This window comes from Mauremys reevesii, linkage group 1 (assembly GCF_016161935.1).
Source record: "Mauremys reevesii isolate NIE-2019 linkage group 1, ASM1616193v1, whole genome shotgun sequence".
Classification (NCBI taxonomy): Eukaryota; Metazoa; Chordata; order Testudines; family Geoemydidae; genus Mauremys; species Mauremys reevesii.
Genome location: NC_052623.1, coordinates 353,117,099 through 353,137,871, shown reverse-complemented (window position 1 = coordinate 353,137,871; position 20,773 = coordinate 353,117,099). Strand labels below are relative to the sequence as shown.

At 41.9% G+C, this 20,773-nt stretch overlaps 1 protein-coding gene across 1 annotated transcript in view; it reads right to left on the bottom strand.

The window, feature by feature from the left end:
* The window catches only part of LRGUK (leucine rich repeats and guanylate kinase domain containing), a 76,432-nt gene that overhangs the window by 34,922 nt on the left and 20,737 nt on the right, over positions 1–20,773 (bottom strand). The window contains exons 9-11 of the mRNA XM_039520617.1: positions 19,739–19,825; positions 18,144–18,250; positions 5,382–5,501 (exon numbers count right to left, since the gene is read on the bottom strand). Coding sequence (XP_039376551.1) covers positions 5,382–5,501; positions 18,144–18,250; positions 19,739–19,825 — 314 coding nt within the window. The remainder of the gene's footprint in view (positions 1–5,381; positions 5,502–18,143; positions 18,251–19,738; positions 19,826–20,773) is intronic.

Genomic DNA, 20,773 nt, shown 5'->3' with positions numbered 1-20,773 from the left:
TACTCCGCGCTGATAAGGCCTCAACTGGAGTATTGTGTCCAGTTCTGGGCGCCCCATTTCAGGAAAGATGTGGACAAGTTAGAGAAAGTCCAGAGAAGAGCAACAAAAAAATTAAAGGTCTAGAAAACATGACCTGTGAGGGATGATTGAAAAAATTGGTCTAGAGCAGTGGGTCTCAAACTTTTTTACTTGTGACCTCAGGGCTGGGTCTAGGCACCAGCGCTCCAAGCATGTGCTTGGGGCAGCACTTTCCAAGGGGCGGCAGTCCAGCTCCTTTTTTGTCTTTTTTTGTCTTTTTTTTTGCTTGGGGCACAAAAAGCCGAGAGCCGGCCCTGAGCGGAGGTGAGCTGTGGCAGTTGGGGGCATGGGGAGGGCCACAGGAAGTAACCCGGGGGGGGCAGAGGAACTGCTCCCCCCAGCTCACCTCCGCTCCACTGCCTCCTGCTCCCTGGAGCGCGCTGCCACTCCACTTCTCCCCCCTCCCTCCCAGGCTTCCCGTGTGAATCAGCTGTTTTGCGGCAAGCCTGGGAGGGAGGGGGGTGAAGCGAAGCGGTGGCAGCACGCTCAGGGGAGCCTGCGGAGCAGAGGAAAGCCTGGGAGGGAGGGAGCGGTAGGACGGGAAATGTGGCGCGCCCGGGGGAGGAGGTGGGGCTGGGGATTTGGGGAAGGGGTTGGAATGGGGCAGGGAAGGAGCGGAGTTGGGACGGGGACGGGGGGTGCGGGAACATTTTTTTGATTGGGGAGACAAAAAACTTGGAGCCGGCCCTGGGTGACCCCTTTCCAATAGCACGCCTCTGAGTGCAACACCCCCATAAATTAAACACACTTTTTAATATATTTAACACCATTATAAATGCTGGAGGCAAGCGGGATTTGGGGTGGAGGTTGACAGCTCACAACCCTCCATGTAATAACCTTGCGACCCCCTGAGGGGTCCCGACCTCCAGTTTGAGAACCCCTGGTCTAGAGAAGAGTAGACTGAGAGGGGACATGATAACAGTTTTCAAGTACATAGAAGGTTGTTTCAAGGAAGAGGGAGAAAAGTTGTTCTCCTTAATCTCTGCAGATAGGACAAGAAGCAATGGGCTTAAATTGAAGCAAGATGGTTTAGGTTGGACATTAGGAAAAAGTTCCTAACTGTCAGAGTGGTTAAGCCCTGGAACAAATTGCCTAGGGAGGTTATGGAATCTCCGTTATTGGGGATTTTTAAGAGCAGGTTAGACAAATACCTGTCAGGGATGGTCTAGATAATACTTAGTCCTGCCATGAGTGCAGAGGACTGGACTCTTGAGGTCCCTTCCCATCCTACGATTCTTGAAAATCACTTTCCCACACGTGCCTCACATAAAACAGCAAGATAGTGTGATTTGATACATCTGTACCAGTCTGTAAACAGTTGCTTACTGAAAGACCATCAGTTGTTTGCCGTTTGAGGTCTTCTGAGATATCGCAGATTCTTCCCTGTATTGTATCACTGGAGAGAGGGATTGTTTTTAATTTTTTTGGAGCTGACTCACCCAATAATTCAGTGCACATATCAATAGCAGAAGGTAAAATTAACTTCTCAGCGACCGTGTGAGCTTTTTTACATTTCACAATGCAGTGTGCAAAAGGTAAGAAGCATGCAATGCTTGCTCTCAGATAGTAGATACATAATTCAAGTGTTTTTGTGACATTTCCAAATCTTTCCTTTTTTATTTAAAAAAATCAAGAGGCTTGTCTTTATAGCTAGAGTGCTTTGTCTAGAAATGCCTATGTAACTTTGATGGTTTTAACTTTCATTTGCTAACAGTTCACAGCAGATGACACTCAGTGGCCTGTGTTCACCATTTCAGTCCTCAATAATGAAAACCCAAACTTTAAGTAAACAGGGTTGTACCTACGATTATTTTTCTTCTCAGGTTGTGATGAATTCCTACTGTCACTTGTACTTGCAGTTGCAACAGAACAGTTTAAAAATGTATCAATTTCACTGACTAAAGACTCACTTTGGGATTAAAATGCACACTCTTCACTGGAAGTTCTCATGGAACACTTATTTCCCATAACTCTTCCCGCTTTGGATTCGATTGTCTAATTGATGAGGCTACAAATGGGTCACAGACCCCAGCTCGGATTCCATGATTTGATGTGACCTCTGTGACTTCAGCCCCAGGTGGCAAAGCTCTTGGCTCTTGGCCCCCCATGGCAGGGCTCCAGGCAGCCATGACCCTTTCCTACATTCTTGCGACCCGCTTTTGGGTCACGACCCATGGGTTGAGAAACACTGAACCGGTCCATCCCCTGAAGCAGGATCTTGACCATCCCTGAGATGTTTGTCTAACCTGTACTTAAAAACCTCCAACGATGGGGATTCTACAACCTTCCTAGTTAACTTACTTAATTTATATTTGGAAAGTTTTTCCTAATATCTAACCTAAACCTCCCTTTCTGAAAATTAAGCCCAATACTTCTTGTCCTACATTCAGTGGACACAGAGAACAATTGATCCCGGTCCTCTTTATAACTGCCTTTAAAATATTTTAAAACTGTTATCAGGTCCCTCTTCAGTCTTCTTTTCTCAAGACTAAACATGCACAGTATTTTTTTAACTTTTACTCGTGAGTCAGGTTTTCTAAACTTTTCATCATTTTTGTTGCTTTTCTCTGGTCTTTCTCCAATTTGTCCACATCTTTCTTAAAGTGTGATGCCTAAAACTTAACACAGTATTCCAGTTGAGTCCTCATCAATGCTGAGCAGAGCAAGACAATTACTTCCTGTGTTTTACATACAACCCTCCTATTAATATACCCCTGAATAAATAAATATCTAAGTCGGGGGAGGGGTATTCTTTTTTTCCCCCTGTACTGAGATCTTAGATTTAACGTGGAATAAACTCTTTTCTTTAATACAACTGAGTTATAAACCACTAAGGAATTAAGTTTATAATGCAGAGGCTGACAGATCCTTAACTGTAGCAGCACTAGCGTGTGCCACTATTTTATCAGTGAACTATGGCAAATGAGAACAGTGTGGTGCACATGGACCCTATAAAACTTTAACTTCAAAGGCTTGATTTTCTCAAAGATATTAGAGACGTATCCAGCTTTAAAGGTCATTCCTGAGCACAAACCAGATGGTCTCAGTGTCCAATTTCATTTTATTTATTTTTTGGAAAGACTTTTACCCATTACAACTTTTTTAATTGCAAGGCCATGTTCACATTTGAACTGCCAGGATATCTTACATGAAATACATTTTTAATGAGTGGAATGTTTGAAATTTAAAACAGTAAGCCATAAAATTGCTGAAATCTCCACTGAATAATTAAAACACAACTTTGCTTTGTAGTTGCAATGTTCTGCTCTGTTAAAATTCTCTCTCTCCTTTTTTCTCATACATAAAACTTTAGAGGAATAATACATATAAAAAACAATGCTTTTGGAAAACAGATAGTGCTTGGAAAATTCGGGCCAGTTTTCAATTAGTTATAATTTCCAAGCTGGTCTCTCAAAGCACTCATTGTGCATCACATTTGATTTTTCCAATCTTGTAACCGTCACAACATTTCTGTCAAAAAGTCCTTTGGACTTGCTAGTCATGTGAGTTAATCTAGCATTATAAACATATTACAAACACAGAGCAGATCTTCATATTACAGCACTTGAATTTAAGGAGGTGCCTATTATATAACATCACTGATAGTCAATCTAGGGTTCTATGGAGCTGGGCATCCAAAGAACTAATTCTGCTTCTACATTGTCACCTATTATATATGCACTTAGGGCTCTATTCTTATGACATATTATATTAGTACCTAGAGACCCCATTGTGTTAGGTGCTGTACATATACATAGTAATGTATATAGATATATACATAGTCCCTGCCCTGAGGAACTTATAGTTTAAAATAAGGCAAAATGCAACAAGTGAGTGTAGCGAACAGACAGAGAGGATTGGAGAGATGATAAGAGCACCAGTAACACCTGGCTACACAGATTACTGCTATGTGTACTATATAGAACTACCTTTGAAATGTAGAAGTTACAGCTGGTGAAGAATGAAGCATGCCCATTTGCTTTGTCAGAATTAGCTACAAAAAGTATATTATGCTGGTTCAACTACCTTGAAATTTAGACTCTACAGCTGGTGAAGAATGGAGGATTCCCACTTTGTCGGCATTAGTCACAGAAATCATATTGTAATAATTCAGTAATGACACTGGCATCCTATTCACTTCTGGATGCAATATGTATGTGTCCCGTATAGATGCACCCTAACACTTTTGTAGTGGGCTGTTGCAGACTGACAATTTCTTGCAATACCCTGAATGAACTTTACTGAATTAAGTTAAACCTTACAGAATTAGTTTTAACATCTTTGGAGTTCATTGTATTAAAAATGTGATTGTGTATGTGTTATCATGGAATTGTATGTATTTCCATGGGAAAGGTAAATAGGAGACGAGCAGGGGGTGATTAGGCAAAGTCACTCAGTTTGTAACATCTCCAGAGAAGCCACTCCCCTGGCAAAGTATACATACAATATTTCCAACTGGATTCTCCAGGGAATGACAGACAAAGAAAGAATTTTTGGATAAATAGGCTGGTCTTAAACTGGCTCACAGCCTTCCTCCTGATTCAGCAAATGGACAGAACCCCTGGTCCTCGGCGGGTCCCAATCCTCAGGATAGGGATTGAAGGACTGGGCCCTCCAGAATCCATGTTAGGGTTGGGGTTATTCTGGCAAGCTTTTGGGATGCATGTAAGTTCTTTTATTGTTTTAGTACATTTTCTCTGTAGTGCTTTGTACCTTAAGACTAAAGGAGGCTTGCCTAGGAAGTGCTGCATGGTAACTTATATCTGTTGACAATCACTCTGTTGTCTCTGAAGAGAAAGCACGCAGGTGTTCTAGAGCAACCTGCCTGTGCTGGGAAATACAGCGGGAAGGCAGGGAACTATGCAGCCTGGGAATACCCTGGTCTGTGGGTCTCCATCCAGAAAGGCAATAGCTGGGGAGCTGGAAGCCAAGAGTAGGGTGCCCTTGCTGAACTTGAGGGGAAATACAGGTGCAGTTGCCCTGAACTGTGACACTGGGCATAATAATATGAACTAAAGAATAAGTTCAGATGAATGGATGGATGGACAGACAGATAAAAGGAGCAGTAAAAAGGTGCTGATTTTGCTTTTCAGTTCACCTTTAAAGGGATCTTGATAATTTATACAGCATATTAAAAAATAAGTAAATATTATATGACGATTTCAGACAGCCTAGATCAAGTAGGAGACAGAACACCTTGCAATGACCATTTAACAGTGTTCTGTAATATTTAACTTTAATAAAGCAACAATTTGAGCCTTGACCGCAATCCATCGTCTCTTAAACTGAGGGAGTAAATTTACCTGTATCTGAAGAAATTGTTGAACTGTCTGCAGATTCTGTGAGAAAGTTCCCGCTTTCCACAGGCCATGGGTCCAACTAATATTAACATGGGGTAAGGAGCATCAAGACTAGGCAAAGTGCTGCAAGGAGAGAAAACAAACAAGGCACTATTACACTTCCTACAATGTCAAGTATCCGAGGGGTAGCCGTGTTAGTCTGAATCTGTAAAAGCAGCAAAGGGTCTCGTGGCACCTTAAAGACTAACAGACGTATTGGAGCATGAGCTTTCGTGGGTGAATACCCACTTCGCCGGATGCATCCGACGAAGTGGGTATTCACCCACGAAAGCTCATGCTCCAATACGTCTGTTAGTCTATAAGGTGCCATGGGACCCTTTGCAGCTTTTACTTCCTACAATGGACACTTGTACTGGCATCATATAGGTCTTTGGGAACAGCATATCAACAAGGGAACTGACCTAATCTAATCTAGGGGGTGGGGTGGGACACCTAACTGGCTTCAAGACTGAGCTTGATAAATGTATGGAGGGGATGGCATGATGAGAGTACCTTCAATGGCATGCAGTCGATCTGCAACTGCTAGCAACAAATATCTCCAATGGCCAGTGATGGGACACTAGATGGGGAGGGCTCTGAGATACTACAGAGAATTCTTTTCCAGGCATCTGGTTGATGGGTCTTGCCCACATGCTCAGGGTTTAACCGGCTGCCATATTTGGAGTCGGGAAGGAATTTTTCCCCAGATCAGATTGACAGAGACCCTGGGAGTTTTTCGTCTTCCTCTTTGGCATGGCTCACTTGCAGGTTTAAACTAGTGTAAATGGTGGATTCTCTGTTACTTGAAGTCATTAAATCATGATTTGAGAACTTCAGTAAATCAGCCAGAGGTTAGGGGTCTATTACAGGAGTGGGTGAGTGAGGTTCTGTGGCCTGCAACATGCAGGATATCAGACTAGATGATCATGATGGTCCCTTCTGGCCTTAATATCTGAGTCTATACTATTCATGTCATTCACCGCATAGACAAAGAAAGCAATTGAAAATCAAGTGAGTGCATTTAATGCATGATTTAAACATGAAAACAACACAAAATATTTCATTAAAAAATCCCATAGCATTTTTTGCAAAAAGAAAGATGTTAAACCTGGTGTATCCTGCTCAGACTGTAACTTGGATTTACTGTCTTTTCTGAAATTCCCTCTTCAGTTACAGTTGCTGTGGACTGTTAAAGAGTTGCCCAGCTCCACCTCAGACATGGCAACATTTCAACAGTGGGGTAATTGAGTCTTGACCATATTTAGGATCAATCCTGCAAACCTTTATAACTCTCATGGAAGTACTATAATCTCATTGACTTGAAGGGTTTGCAGGATCAAGGTGATAGTTGTAAAGTGCTCTACAAATGGGATGAAGGACACTAAGGATTAGGGGCCCAATCCTGTGTAGCACTAAGCACCCTTAATTCCCACTGACCGAAGCATTCTGCAGGATAGGATGCAAAGTGTTTGCAGAAACACTGAGACCTAACTTTAGGTGCCCATTTTTACAATATTTTAGCCTAATCCATAGTAAGTGGCTTGATTTTCAGAAGTGCTGAGCATTCAGCAGCTCCCTTTAAAGTCAATGGGCTTTCGTAGATGCTCTGCACTTTTGAAAGTGAGGCCTATTATTAGGTGCCTACATATGAAATGTAAATTTAGACATTTTGTTTTTGAAAATCTTACCAGAGATGTTAAGATTACGTCATTTGATGTGACAAACACCAGCTGAAATAATTTTTAAAAACCCCACCTTTTTTTAAACTAGTAAACGGCTTGACCCATTTACGTTTTCTTTTAAAGAAAACAGATCACATCTAGATTCCAAACTTCAGACTAATGTGATTTAAAATAGCTGAGTATAAATGCCTGAAAACAGAGTGTATAATGGAAATAGCAACAGAAGTAGATGATTAATCTATCTGAAATAATGTTAGCTGTTAAGCATAAGTGAAGGGAAAAAATTAGATAATTCAGAGTAATGGCTTCTCTCCTGCATCAGCTCACACCAGCAAAACAGTTCTATCTGTCTAGGTACTGATATAATACCATGCTCTCTTTGTGCCTCTAAAGCATTAATGAATTTCTTCATCACAACGCTCCCGTGAAGTAGGGAAGTACTATCCTCACTTTACAGATGAGAAACAGAGACACAGATTAGATTTAAGTGACTTGCCCAAGGTCACAGAGGGATTCTGTGGCTAAACTGAGAACTGAACCGAGGTCACTTGCATCCCAGTCTAGTGCCCTGTTCTAGGCCAGTGTTTCTCAATGACCGGTCTGTGGATTGGCACCAGTTCCTGAGATCTCCCTGACACAGTTTAAGAAGATAGCAAGCCAATCCCTGGCATCAAAAATGTTGAGAAACACTGCTCTAGACTACCCTTACACCCTTGGGTTAGGATGTCAGTAGAATCCCTCAGAAGAAGAAGAGGTTACTCACCTCGTGCAGTAATGGGAGTTCTTCAAGATGTGTGTCCATATGGGTGCTCCACTTCAGGTACACATGCGCCCTGCATCTTTTTGGTAGCAGTGCCCATTTGGCCCACACACGTGCCCTACACATCCTCATGCCCTTCACCGAGGCTACGTAAGGCTGCACAGTGAACAACCAACCCTCAGTTTTTTCCTCATCGCAAAGTCCCACAAGGGAGACTCCGAAGCTGAGGGGAAGGAAGGCAGGTACTGGAGCATCCATAGAGACACACATCTCAAAGAACTCCAGTTACTGCGCAAGGTGAGTAACCTTCTCCTCCTTCTTCTTTAAGCAGTGTCCTTATGGTGACTCCTGAGCCGTATCCCCTTACAGAGGAGGGAGCTTCAGAGCAGAGTCCGGTACTGAAGAGAGAACTGCATTGCGAACTGCAGCACCTATCTAACGGCATGAACCAGAACATAAAGGTTAGAGAAAGTATGTACAGAGATTCATGTTGCCGCGCTGCAGATTTCAGCATCTTTGGGACATTTGGAATGTCTTTGAGTAAAGCCACTGTGTAGACTGTGACCCTGTAGAATGCTCCCCACTCTGGGGGGAGGTTGAATGTCAGCCAAGTCATAACAAGCAATAATACACCCAGAAGTCTTTGCAGGGAGATCACGGATCCCTTGGATCTGTTGAAATTCAGAAGATATTTTAGGTAAAAACATAGGAACTGGTTGTAATGAGACCTTTTCATTGTACCTGGAGGGTCTGCCATTAAGGCCCCCAGTTCCCTGACACTCCAGGCAGAAGTGATAGCCACCACTCATGGTGCATGGTAGTCTAATGAGGCAATTAAGGGCAAGGTTCAAGTTCTAGATTGGAGTAGGGTCTCCAATTTTTGGGAAAAGATTCATTAGACCTCTTAGAAATTTTGACATGAGATAAGTGAAAACTGAAAAACCTTCTATGGATGAATGAAAGGTGGTTATATCTTTCAAGTTTTTTGATTTTGATATCAAAATTGAATATCAATTTTGATAGAGGTCATAGAAAGCCCTGATTTTTTCAATTCTAATAGGTAGTCTAGGACATTGGAAAGAGAAGAGCAGACAGGAGAAACTTGATGGGTACATTAAAGATTATCTCTTTCATTTTTTAAAGTAAATGCATCTCATAGCCTCCTTCCTGCTGTTTACCAATACCTGTTGCACATCTGATGAACAAAAAGACTCTTACCCACAAAACCATTAAGGAGCCATGCTTGGAGCTGCAGAACATCCAAGTTAGGGTGAATTGTCTGACCAACATCATGAAACATCTCACGGGGACTGGTCAGAAGCCACCAAGGTGGGTGAGAGGTAAGTTGGATGAGGTAAGGATACCAGACTTGTCTTGGCCAGTTGGTGCAATCAGAATGACTTTGGCCTTGTCCTCCTTGATCTTGCTGAGGATTTTCAAGAGCAATAGCATTGGTGGGTATGCATAAAGGAGACATTTCACCCATGAGATGAGGAAGGCCTCTCCTGGTGATTGGGGATCAAGTCCCCTCTCAAACAGAATCTGTTGCATTTTGCATTGGCTGCAGTGGCACAAAGATCAACTTCTAGACACCTTTAGGTTAGAAATATGTTGTGGAGGGCCTAAGAATCCAACTCCCATTTGTAACTCTCGGAGAAGCATCTTCTGAGGTTGTCAGCGGTGGTGTTCTGAATGCTCAGAAGATAAGCTGCTGAGATGACTATCTGGTTGGCTATGTGGCAATTCAAGAATTTCATCGATTCAGCACAGAGTGATGGGGAACATGTCCCATCCTGACAATTGATGTAGAACAAGCAGGCCATGTTGTCTGTCATGATCTTGATGGATTTGGCTCTGATCAATGGGAGGATGTGGGAGCAAGTCCTCCTGATTGCTCTCAGTTCCAGAATGTTTATGTGCAGAAGACTCTCTTAGGTAGACCATTTGCCCTGGTCCAAAAGGAGCTCCCCAGTCCAAGAGGGATATGCCTGATGTTATAACAACAGTCGGAGGAGCTTGAAAGAAAGGAACTCTCAAAGATATCTTGGAAGGGTATTCCACCAACTGAGCTTGCCAGAACTTGCCCAGGAACAAAGACCTGTCTGTTGAGACTGTGTTTGTTTGGTATGTAAACTGTCCTGAGCCATCCTTGGAAACTTCAGAGGTATAATTTGGCATGTTGGGTTACAAAGATACATGCTTCCATATGACCAACAGCTGAAGACAATTTCTTGCCACGGTTTGAGGACTTATCTGAATTCTTGCAGCAAGATTTTTTTTAGGTTCATGAAGTTGTCCCCAGGAAGGTAAATTTTGCCTGTTATGGCTATCTGTTGAACTATGGTCAAAACACATTTTTCAGGAGTGAGTTGAAGGCCTAAGCTGTGGACCTTGTGGTTTGCAATGCCTATAGGACCTCATGATAAGAATGACCTCTGAGTACCCAATCATTGAGATAAGGGAAGATGATTATCCCTAGATGACAAAGATGGGCAGATATGACCGACATAACCTTTGGGAATATCTTTGGGGCAGAGGAGAGGCTGACAGGCAGCACACAGTAGTGGTTGTGATTGACTATGAAACAAAGAAACCTCTTATGAGAGGGATGAATTACAATGTAAAAGTCGGTGTCTTGAAGGTCAAGATTCGCAAACAAAACTTTGGAATCTGGGGAGGGAATTATACCTGCTGGAGTCACCATCCTGAATTTCTGATGTTCCACATAGTTGTTCAGTTAGCCTCCAAAACCCATTTGTCAGCTGTTATGCTCTCCCAAGCAGGTTGAAATTGGGATTGACCATGTCCAAAGAGGGGAAGGAAGTTGGGATGGTGGAGCAACAAGGCCCTGTTGAGAGGGTGGTTCAGACTGTGGACCAAGCCATCAAAACTGGTGCCTAGACAACATGGATGGCTGGGATGAGACAGCTGTGGTAGAAGCCACATACACATAGGCCAGTGGCTTGGGTGGTCTAGGGAAGGTAAAATAATAAGCTGGGTGAGATCTCTGTGCCATCTGAGACCTGCTAAACTTTCTTTTATTTGCAGGTATATATATCCCGCGGGATCTAAGCGTAGTGCTTCAAGGTATGAAGAGTGTCATCTGTAGACTCCAAAAACCATTTATGGCCATCAAAAGGAAGGTTCTCACCAATAGTCTGCACTTTTGTAAGGAAGCCCAACAGCTGAAGCCAAAACACTCATCTCATCATGATGGTGGTGGAAATGGACCGGACTGTGATATCAGCCGCATTCAAGCAAGTCTGCAAGGATGTTTTTGCTAAAAGTTGACCTTCCTGTATGATGGCTTTGAATTGTTCATATGCTCTTTTGGTTAATGTTCAATAAAGGTGTTAAATTTGTTATAATTCAGGAAGTCCTATTTGGACATGAGTGCTTGGTGATTCATTATCCTAAACTGTAATGTCACAGAGGAATAGCTCTTGTGAACAGAAAGAACAAGATGCCACTGGTCCTTATTATATGGAGCAGCACTCGTGTTGTGCTGCCTTTCATGTTCATTCACTGCATCTGCAACTAAGGAATTTGGTGTGGATTGTGTAAAAAAAATTCCAAACCCTTGGAAAGAAGATAATACTTTTTGTTGGCATGTAGGTGGTGCCATGGCAGGAGTTTACCAGATCAGTGTGGCTGGCTCAAAGAGAGCCTTATTAATTGGAAAAGCCACTTGCAACGAGGTTGAGGTTTACAAACTATCTAGGAGTTTATGATGGGAGTCCTGAACTTCCTCAAAAGGAATTTGAAGCATGTCCCCAACTCACTTCATCAGGTCCTGGAAATGACAAAAATAATCTGCCATGAAGGTGGAGGGGGCATTATAGCCTCATCAGGGGATGAAGAAGAGTTACTTGGATGAGGTTTCACCTCTTCATCAGCCCTTGCCTCCTGCTCCTCAAAGGTCTCTTGTACCAACTCTGTTTGATGAGGAGGGAGCAAAGGCACAGGGAAATGGAATTTCCTATGTTCCCCGTGGTTTGTACTGGGCGCCCTTAGAAACTGTTGGCAGTATAGGACCCATGGGTCCCAGTAAGATTGCTAGAGAGAGTCATAGGGCATAGGAAGAGATAGCTACTATTGGTCATCTGAACTGGTTGAAAGTGGTGGATGTTTATCCTCCCTTCTTTCAGTATGCAGAGGTGAATAAATACTCTTCAAAGACCCTTGAACTGAAAACTGAGTATCCGAGTCAGAGTCCTCACGCACATTCTCTAAAGGAGGTGATAACTGATCTCCATGAATGATCGAAGTTGGAGAACCAGGTCTCAATGACGTGTGGGTAGCAGGTGACCCAGATGATCTCTGTATCAAAAGGTGTACGATACCACTAAGCAGTGGATATTTCAACTCATTAGAAACAGATCTCTTAAGTATCTGAACTCCTACAATACCAAAGAAGATAAGAGGTTGGTGTCAGTATGAGGTAGGTATCTGTCTTGAGGAATGAGCACACCCAAGTAACATATTCAGATGCTGCAGTCCAGGGCATAAGTACCACAGGTACTGAAGGGTCAAGTAATGCTGATTTCTTGCTAGTGTGGTTGTGACCACTGGAAGCAAGGGAGGTCTTTGGAACCAGTTTTTTTAGTAGCAGCATGAGCCTTAGAAGCAGCCTCAGACATCTTCACGGTACCAGAAGCACTTGGAGCCTCAGCAGTGCTCCTTTTGGGGCTGGCAGTCTTCAGTGACCGAGGCCTCTTTCCCAGAGATTTAGCACTCCTGCTTTTCTTATCAGTTTCCACCAGTTTGGAGCACTAGGGTCTTGGTACTATAGGCACAGATGCAGACACCCCCACGGAGGTTTTTGGTGACAGGGATCCTGAAATGGCTGAGGTAGTCACCAACTTCTCCTTTATGTCCTTCGGTGACCAAGATCCTGAGGCAACTGGGGTAACAGGAATCTTACCCCTAAAAGCCCTTGGTGACCTGGATCTGTTAGTAGACGGGGTACTAGCAGTCTCAATCCTTGAAACTCCAGGAGACTGAAATCCAGAGGTAGACAGGGCAGTACATACAGGGGGGTTCTCAAAGCCCTGATCCAAAGCTGGTTTTAAGGCTTGCTCCATCACAAGAAGCCTGAATTTGATCTCCCTCTTCTAATGAGATCTTCTTTGAAACGAAGTACAGATATTACATTTCAGGGGAATGTGAGTATACTCCAAACACTTGACACACCAAGAGCGTCCATCACTAAGCAGGATAGACTCCTGACAGGAAAGACAATGTTTAAAGACTGGGGATCCAGGCATACCCCAGAAATAAAGAGTCCAAAGTGACCCCACTAAACAGGGAAAACAAAGCAAAGGGAAGCCATCTTCCCTTATATATAAACTATTTACAACTATAACTATGCTAAAGTATTAGTAGAAGGAGACATGCTAGAGACTCAGTCTCAGACTGAAGGTGGTTGAGAAGGAACTGAGGATGGTTTGCCCACACAGCTCTATATCGCCTCAGTGCGGGGCATGAGGATGTGTAGGGAACATGTGTGGGCCGAATGGACACTGCCACCAAAAATCTCTGATCAAAGGCGCAGGGTGCATGAGCACCCAAAGGGCAGCACCCTTAGGGACATAGCTTTTATCCTGATTATAGACATATTTACACAACTGCCACAAAAACAATCTTTACAAAATACACCGAGACATTAAAAATGTCAATGTAATAACAATATGCAAAATATTCTCCCTGTATTTTCTACAGCAAAAAGTTGCTACTGTGATGCATTCAGTTCAAGTTAAGAAACTCCCCCTTCCTTCACTGTTACTCCATGTTTTCATGTTGCCTTCTCCCTTTCTGCCATTTGCTGCCAGGAAGGGACCAGATTAACACAGAACAAGCCCAACAGATGCCAGTGACAGGAATGACTATTACAGTCAGTGAGTGAATTATTAAAAAGGGACCATTTTAAAGATGGGAATTCCATGAAACATGTTTAATAACTGGTGATTTCAGAATTTACCTACACACAGTACAGGTGTTCTTATTACCCTCTCAAGGCCATGTCACATGTGACTAATGATGTCAACCTAGCATGTGAAGATAAAATCCGTTTCTTCAATATATTTCTAATATATCCCTTAAAAAGACATATAATACAAAAGTACCTGATACAACCTGGTAAAATGCGGATTTCTCTCTATTGTCATCTCTTTTATAAAATAGTGTCATATTGTGTATCTATACAATTACTTGATGACTCTCTTCTCAGGCCCTACACCACAAGTACTCCCAGCTATCTTTGAGACACCACAGACTTCCTCAGGAAACTACAATCCATCGGTGATCTTTCAGAAAACACTATCCTGGCCACTATGGATGTAGAAGCTCTCTACACCAACATTCCACACAAAGATGGACTATAAGCCATCAGGAACAGTATCCCCAGTGATGTCACAGCTCACCTGGTGACAGAACTTTGTGACTTTATCCTCAGACACAATCATTTCAGATTTGGGGACGATTTATACCTTCAAGTCAGCAACACTGCTATGGGTACCTGCATGGCCCCACAGTATGCCAACATTTTTATGGCAGATTTAGAACAATGTTTCCTCATCTCTCGTACCCAAGTGCCCCTCCTCTACTTGCGCTACATTGATGAGATCTTCATCATCTGGACCCATGGGAAGGAGGCCCTTGAAGAATTCCACCGGGACTTCAACAATTTCCACCCCACTATCAATCTCAGCCTGGACCAGTCCACACAAGAGATCCATTACCATGCAAATAAGGGATAGACACATAAACACCACCCTATACCGGAAACCTACTGACCGCTATACTTACCTACATGCCTCTAGCTTTCATCCAGACCACATCACACGATCCATTGTCTACAGCCAAGCTCCAAGATACAACCGCATTTGCTCCAATCCCTCAGATAGGGACAGACACCTTCAGGATCTCTTTCAAGCATTCTTAAAACTACAATACCCACCTGGGGAAGTGAAGAAACAGATTGACAGAGCCAGACAGTTACCCAAAAGTCACCTACTACAGGACAGGTCCAACAAAGAAAGTAACAGAACGCCACCGGCCATCACCTACAGCCCCCACCTAAAGCCTCTTCAGAACATCATCAAGGAACTACAACCTATCCTGGAAGACAATCCCTTGCTTTCCACAAACCTTGGGAGGCAGACCAGTCCTCGCTTACAGACAGCCCCCCAACATGAGGTAAATACTCACCAGCAACCACACACCAAACAAAAAGAACACCAACCCAGGAACCATCCCCTGCAACAAACCCTGGTGCCAACTCTGTCCACATATCTACTCAAGTGACACCATCACAGGACCTAACCATATCAGCCACACCATAAGAGGCTCGTTCACTTGCACATCCACTAATGTCATATATGCCACCATTTGCCAGCAATGCCTGTCTGCCATGTACACTGGCCAGACTGGACAGTCTCTGTGCAAAAGAATAAATGGACACAAAGCAGACATCAATCATTATAACATTAAAAAACCAGTGGGAAAGCATTTTAACCTCCCTGGACACTCAATTTCAGACTTAAAAGTGGCCATTCTTCAACAAAAAAACTTAAAAAACGGCCTGCAACGAGAAACTGAAGAGCAGAAATTCATTTGCAAACTTGACACCATCAAATTAGGCCTGAATAAAGACTGGGACTGGCTGGGTCACTACAAGAAGTAATCTCCCATCAACTGGTGAGTATGGGCCATCCACCCTGATGGAATTGGCATTGTTAGCACTACAAAAAGTAATTTTTACACTGTTGACATTCACACCTTCTTGTCAACTGTTGGGAATAGGACACATCCACCCTGACTGAGTTATTTGGTAAGGCAACTCCCATCTTTTCTTGTGCTGTATATTTATGCCTGCCTACTGTAATTTTCACTCCATACATCTGAATAAGTGAAAGCTTATGCTCTAATAAATGAAAGCTTATGCTCTCATAAATGTGTTAGTCTTTAAGGTGACACAAGACTCCTTGGTTTTTTTACTTAGAACCCTAATTTCTTTAAATACATTCCTGTTGCTAGGTCACAGGAACATGTCCTCAAAGTCCCCATATTTACTATTTTATCAGAAGAACAAGAAGAACACATTACAATACAGTCTTTAATTACATCATCATACAATTTTCCCCTCACAACCTTGTAAGGAGTGTCTTATAAGGTGTGGTGCCCTTGGCTCATTCACTGTGTATTTTGCAACTTGTGAGCTTTAGCATTCAAAGTAATACACAGTTCACAAAGATTCATATATTTTAAGGTCCAAAGGGACCACTGTGATCATTTAGTCTGATCTCCTGTATAACACAGACCATTGGACTTCAAGTCCAATAGCTGTGGTTGAGTCAGAACATATCTTTGGAAAAACATCCAATCCTGATTTTAAAATTTCCAGTAATGGAAAACCCTTGTTAAGTTGTTCTGATGGTTAATTACCCTCGCTGTTAAAAAAAAAATGGTGCCTTATTTCTAATCTTAATTTCTCTAGCTTCAACTTCCAGCCTTTATACTGAACTCATACCTTTGTTTGCTAGACTGAAAAGCCCACTATGACAAAATTTCTTTTCCCCATGTACTACAGACTGTGACTTAGCCTTCATGTGTATCTAAAGTTGTAGAAAAAAAAATCACATATTATATTGTATTATTTAAATAGTAGTATAGTCTATAATTAAAGACAGTATTGAATTGCCTACACAGAAAGGGCATTGCACAATGTTAATGTTAATGTTAATGTTGACATTTCCTGATTGCTGAGTGTACAACTATTTAACTTTACAGTTCTTTACATAGTTTTTTAATGGAATTATTAATAATATAATAAATGAAAATGTCCTGCATGTGATCTAAGGAGATTATTGCAAATGAACTATAAACATGTGGCTACAAGGAGCATTTTCTAATTTAGAAAATTAAAAAAAATCATCATTAGGAAGATTTCACTAATGAGTGCAGTGCGTGCTTTTCCAGCTGAGCACTGGCAGGCACTCAAACCTTAATTAACATTATTGGTTGCTACCTTAAGTGCCAGACCATATGTTTACCTGTTTGTTTATACAGTACTTCTGACTGAATACAGAGGTTTACAGACATGCATATCTCCAGCACTGAACTCACATACATACACCCATAAATACCTGAACTGGGCCCACGTCTGTGTTGCAAGGGATGCCAAGCATGGATGCCTTCTGGCAAAGCAACTGTGCTATTCAAGAAATACTCAATTACAACCCGATCCTGCAAGATGCTAACTGCCCATTGCAGGCAGCTGAGCCCCTTGAGAGCAATCAGAGCCATGGAGACAATGCTCAGCAACTTTCAGGATCAGGGCCATAGAGAGGAAGCCATTCTGTCGGAATCACAATGAGCGTCTTCTAAAAATGTAGACTTCAGGACTACTAAAGTATGGACCTACGTCAGAGTGCCCAGTTATGTGTTTAGGTGCCCAAATTGGTGCTTAGGTGCTAAAGTAGGCTTTTGGGAACGTAAGTGATAATGAGTGCCTAAATCTTGACCTTAATGATAATACTGTGCAGATCTACAGCACCTTTCCTGAGTATTTCAAAGCACTTTACAAATATTCATGAATTAAGCCCAACATCCCTGGGAGGTAGATGAGTAATAGTCCCATTTTAGAGATGGAAAATGAAGCAGAGAGAGGTCACACAGCAAGACAGCAGCAATGCGGGGAATAGGACTGAGAACTGACTCCCAGTTCTGTACTTTAACCAGTAGTCAACACCTTTCCCTTCCAAATGCAGAACTGGACAGAATTCCATAAATGCAAGCTTGAAAATTTGGCTCTGGGCGTGTAAATTGTGCTCTGAGTTGCAAAGTAAAGCTATTTCGCTCACAATGGGATGCCAAGAGTTTGAAGGGAAGAAGTAAATAGAGTAAAAAGAAGATAAATTTTAGAGCTCTCTTCTCCCTCTAGAGATTTTTAAATTGCCACTGGGTATTGATAGAGTTTCGCATCTCTCATTTATGGTGCAAATGGCCATCTGCTTCAACAGACTGTTTAAAAGAAACAGAGCTGTGGGCAATCTGTCTCAGAGCTTCAAGGTGAGCAACTAACTTCATTTCATAATCAATTCAACCAAGCAGGATATGCCTAATTTCCAGGCTGACAACAGCAGACTGCAGAATGCCTACTCTTTGTTAGGCTGATTTAAAGGTGGAAGAGGGACAGAGAAATGTCCCACTAAATATAACAACATATTCTGCTTTACCTGAGTGCCACCTACAGGGCCAGATGTGAAATGAAGATAAGATTACCTGTCAAAGATCCTCTGTGGCTGAATCATGCTGTACATAAGATGGGTCATGTGATCTTTAGCAGCAACTACTTCTGGAGGAGGATCATACTTGTTCACAGCAGCAACCTGTTTCCAGAGTTAGAGGCATAGGAAGGGAAAAGGGATGTCATTCTTCTTACCTGCAATACCCTGAATAAAGTAGTCTGAATAATGATGGCTTCATATTTACAAGGGGCAATCGTTATATCTGGCTTGTCTATGATTGCTTGACTATATAAAGCTTTTTGGGAAATTTAAACTCAGCTCAAGAAACAGGTGGAAAGCACCCAAAACTAACTCACCATTTCTCTTAATTTATTCTATCTTTTCTTGGCTGGAGGGATAAGGCTAAGGGAAGGGGGTCAGCTCATAAAGTACACCCTCATTTTGTCTATATTTTCATTATTCGTTACTTTTTCTGTTCTTAGTGCTGGTGAAAAATGCCAGATTGAATTTCTTCATTTATTCCCCAGAAAAGTGAAATCAGGGGTACCATCAATGCAAGCTTCCTCCACAATGGTCCTGAAAAGGTACTTCAGCTTTGATCTAGGAGGGAGAGGGGATGTCAGTTTCCAAGTCCATTCTATTCTTGGTCCATTCTGCTGAAACTTCTAATCCTGTTACTGACCAGTGGATTTTTTTTTATGTAGACAGCAGCCCATAAGAAAATAGATTAAGAGCCACCAACTCATTTCATACAGGCCACCAAACCACAGCGATCAGATGGTAGCCCTTTTGGCTACTCCATCCCAGGCAGATTTAAATCAGTGATCTGGGCCCTGTCTACACTTGCTGGGGAATCATATTTGAAAAGAGTTCTAATATGGGTGACAAGGCTGGAGTGAACAAGCTAAGGACCATTTGTAAAGGAAGTGTTCTGTCCAAGACTCCAACCTAGGCTAGCAAATTGTTAATCCTGATGATTCTAATATGGGTTTGGCCCATGCTTCTAGTGCCTAGGAATCGTGTATTTCTAAATACAGCTCCCCTGTAAGTATAAAAGGAGCCCCAGAAGTGAAACATTCTACACAGTGCCAGGTTACCAACTAGTCCCTCCAGTTATTTCTTGCAGAAGGCTCTTTTAAAATCACATCCTAACTAATAAAAACAGCTAAAAGAATGACTAGTATTTTATAGCTTTCACACAGTTCACTTTGCAGTATGAGATATCTTAAGAAAATAATAGCAGTAACATGGTGATTACATCAAAGCACTTTACAAATATTAACTAACGAATCTAAACAACTAACTAGGGACTGCTCTGACGGTTAGAATCTATTTTTTCATTAAGGAATATAGTCTTTACATAAGAATTGTATATTGGTAAACTAGAGTTGCTTTTGACAATACAACAAATATATTGTCAGATGTCAGGGTCTTAAAAGCAAAACTGAACTGAACTGATACCTATTGGCTAGAGTGTGGGGAATTTTTTTCCCCTCACATAAAGCAATTTTTTATCTCCACATAAATATTTATGAAAACAACTTGCATTTACCACCTTTGCCCAGAAGGAAACAGGATTATTTAGCACCGTTCCAGAACTACACGGTGTGTCCAGCGGTTGCCATATACCTTTTCTTCCACTTTAATCTTCCTGTGATCCAGCTCTGTTAGTCGGAGCAACATGAAAATCACCAAGAGCCAATATTCTGTTTGTTCCTGGTAGAAATAAAAGAAGCATTCAGTTGTTTTCACTTTTACATCTATAAATGTTTAAATTCAGATAGCAAATAATATCCCAAAGGCCATTTTAACATATCTTATAATGTATAACGTCTTTCACCACAAAAGAGCTCAATGTGTTGCATAAACTGATCACTTCCTCCACCACTGAAATGCAGCTGCCTCTAGAAAGAAACCAGAGAGCTGTTTACCAGCATAAGGCAACATTGTATAACAGTTTGGAACAGGAACTGAAGAATAATACCATATCCAACTGAAAACGTACAGAGAACATAGATGGACAGAAAGTAATTACCCTTATGGGAATTAGATAATAACTCACGGCTAATACCACTAATCTTGCAAGAAGTGTTATGGGAACTTTTCTTTAAAGTTAGAGTATAAAATATAATCACTATGTATGCTTGTAAATCACTAAAAAAAATAAGTCTGATACATAATAAAAAAGAATAATTAACAATTAAATAGGAAGCTGACATCTTGACAACCTGCTGAAGCATATTAATTCTGAGAAAAGTCAGGCCCTGTTAAACCATTAAAATTCAAAGACAGTCTCAAAGCTGTTTTAAGATAATTGTTGTTTATTTTTCACAAGTAACTGAAAACCCTGTAAATTAACTGGAAAAAATACGCACGCACACACAGAGACGCATTTTAATGGGGTAAAATTCTGCTCTCAGGAGCTTTGTCTATTGTGATATAAAAGGGCTGGGGCATCATTTGCTATGAGGCAAGGGATGCAACTGACCCCCTGACCTTGGTTCCCCAACTTTTCACAGGTCCCTATGCTCCACTTCCCCCCACCCAATTCTGCAACTTTGCAGGACATAATATAATCACAGATAACGTTCTATATGTGTTGCCCCTTCCTCACCCATCCAGAATTTTTCTGAAGTGATGCAGAATGCTGCAAGATCAGGAAGA